Raw genomic sequence first — 2,816 nt, 5'->3', positions numbered from 1 at the left:
GCGAGGAACAGTATTAAGAACTGCTGCTTTAGAACATTGATTTTGAAACTTGTGAATCCATTAGAATCGTTAGAAGACAGAATCGCGATTCATATATGAACAGATTTTTACGTGCACATCTAGTTTTCTCTTCTCTAAAGCAGCGCAGCATGGCCTCGCCCCTTTACTGCCTTTTCCCGAGGGTGGGGTTTATCTGGGTTTGTGATGTCACGAACCCGGGAAGTAACTTCTTGTAGTCCCTACCAACGGTTTTTGTAGGCATTAAACTGGCAGAATTTTAAAAGACGATATCTCCGTTTGCATTGAACTTTCAGCTTCGTAACTTTGCAGATATTGTTTATGCTCAAACAGCAACATTACACACTAACTAACGTTAAAAAAGTGAAATCGCAATCAACCACCTCTTTAAATACAGCTTAAATACACTTTTTAAAGAAAACATTTGACAAAAGTATGTTTTTGTGATCAACCCTATTCTATTATTATTATTTCATATTTTTCTATTCTACTTTTTATTTGTGAAACTTTCCAAATTCTCATACTTATTTAATCAGAATTTGCTCCACATCAGGCCATCCAAGATGTAAAAGGATTTTTTCCCCCATCCGAACAGATCTGGAAAAATTTAGCATTACATCACTTGCTCACCAATGGATCCTCTGCAGTGAATGGGGGCCGTCAGAATGAGAGACTATCCTTAATGTTGCTTTCTCCAGTGAAAAAATTGTCTTGTCTAATTCAGGAGAGGAAAATGCACAGATAAAGCACCGTTAAGCCAAAACGGTTCTAAACAAATATGTCGGTGGATTTTAAGGACAACAGGGGATGGACTTTTTCACAATAGTTTAAAGTTTTACTTCACAAAATGTTAATTGATGGGCTTAAGTCGTGTGGATTACTGTGATGTTTTTTATCAGCTCTCATTCCCATTCACTGCAGAGGATCCATTGGTGAGCAAGTGATGTAATGCTACATTTCACCAAATTTGTTCTGATGAAGAAACAATCTCTTCTACATCTTGGATGGTCTGAGGGTGAGAAATTTCAGAAGAGAAAACTATTCCTTTAACCACAAAAAAAGGTGCAAGATTTTGAATCGGCAAGCACTTAGTTTAACTACCAATGGTCATTGACTCCACGAGCATGAAAGAGCTTCTCTGTTGTAGATCAAAGTGGTGGATCCGAAGACTAAGCAGTGCAGGGTGCTTGCAGGCACAGGGAAGGCTGGGAACGGACTTGGCCCGAGATTTCTGGAGTCCAGCTTCAATGAACCTGGAGGCCTGTGTCTGGGTGAAGAAGGAAAGCTACTGTATGTGGCGGACACCAACAACCATTGCGTCAAAGTCCTGGACCTGGAGACCAAAACTGTCTCTTTGGTGAGTCCCTACATGTGGTTTGTCATCTGTCAGTTGTCATTCTTAACGATTTTTTTTATTGTGTTTTATTTATTTTTTGCGCCAGTTTCCCATTGTAGTTCAGCAAGAGGTTGATGCTGTCCTCACAACCGCCACTAGCAACACACCTGCGGTCAGAAAGCTTCCCAAGCTCCCCAAATCAGCCCCAGTCTTTACAATGTCATCAATCACAGTTCCTTCAGGACACTCAGTGACACTTTTGCTGAAATTGGCACTACCGGCTGGGACCAAGCTGACCGAAGAAGCCCCTAGTTTCTGGAGCTTATCTGCAGAAGGTACAAAATCAAATGTATCCAATAAGAGCATCTTTACTAGCTCTCAATGCCAATCACTTACCATGCATATTATGTAAAACGCGTTTGTTTACATGCAGTTTTTCGCACCTTTTACACTATTCTTCTGGGGCTCCTCCGTGTAGTATTCTGTTTGCTGGATTGCTGTGTTCACACATTTTCAGCAGGCTTCAGGGACCAGCTGGCCATACTGGGAGATGATCCAAGGAAAAATAAACAATTCCTCTATGCATCCCAACACACGGTCAACCCCTCATTCTATCTTACCCTTCCTATCTCTCTCTCCTTTTAGCATCATCATTTCTGCCTCACCCTCCATCCGTCTGCTGCAACATTTGTCTTTCCTGTTGTCTTTTCTCTCAGTTCTTCTTCACAAAAACGTCAATCCCACCCGAAAGCACAACTTCCATGATTGATAATCAGCCCAGTCACCAGAGATGACTTCTGCTCATCACACTGGTTGTTTGTCTACGCTCCGCAGTCCGCACCAGAACATTCTAAAATCCAATAAACAAGCACCTAATTAGTTGACTAAAAGTGGTCATAGTTGAAGTGACAAAAAGTCCCGGGGGGCTACTCTGCATAATTAGAACAAAGACACCCATTAGGACCTAAAAAGCCTGACTGCCTGTGGGAGTTAAATTCTCAGAAACGGCAACTAATAGGTCTGTCTGACTTTGATTGATTGACTGTAATTATGCACCAAATTACCGTGAGTGCTTGTTTGTGGGTGGCTTCGCATTGTGTACTAGTTAGTAGTGTTAATTGTTTTGTGTGTTATATGTAAATACAAGTGTGAGATTGAATTCCTGTAATTTGTTCCCCTGGAAAATTATTATCATTATGTAAATGGTTACATCAGCAGGGTCAGAAATTAATGGAGACTTGGGGAAAGTGCCATCAAAAGTGACAAAAAATATGACCATTATTTTTATGATTTTATATGTACATTTACTTGTGATTTTATATATTTTTTAAAAATCTTAGTTATATAGTTGCATTAATTTAAAGAGAACAGCTTTTAGTTATTTATAATTTATTTGTAAATAAGTATTTGCACACTTAATCAACATTTAAAAATGAATATCAGATTAGATAAAATATCAAAC

At 39.4% G+C, this 2,816-nt stretch overlaps 1 protein-coding gene across 1 annotated transcript in view; it reads left to right on the top strand.

Annotated features, from left to right (window-relative positions):
- Positions 1-2,282, top strand: part of nhlrc2 (NHL repeat containing 2) — a 16,932-nt gene extending 14,650 nt beyond the window's left edge. The window contains 2 exon segments of the mRNA XM_016267152.1: positions 1,166-1,375; positions 1,461-2,282. Of these exon segments, the coding sequence (XP_016122638.1) occupies positions 1,166-1,375; positions 1,461-1,766 (516 nt within the window). The 3' untranslated portion in view covers positions 1,767-2,282.
- Positions 2,283-2,816: the final 534 nt, after the last annotated feature.

Source organism: Sinocyclocheilus grahami, unplaced genomic scaffold (assembly GCF_001515645.1).
Source record: "Sinocyclocheilus grahami isolate Dianchi unplaced genomic scaffold, SAMN03320097.WGS_v1.1 scaffold36.1, whole genome shotgun sequence".
Taxonomy (NCBI): Eukaryota; Metazoa; Chordata; class Actinopteri; order Cypriniformes; family Cyprinidae; genus Sinocyclocheilus; species Sinocyclocheilus grahami.
Note: the sequence above shows the minus strand (reverse complement) of the source record. Positions and strands in the feature narration are given on the sequence as shown.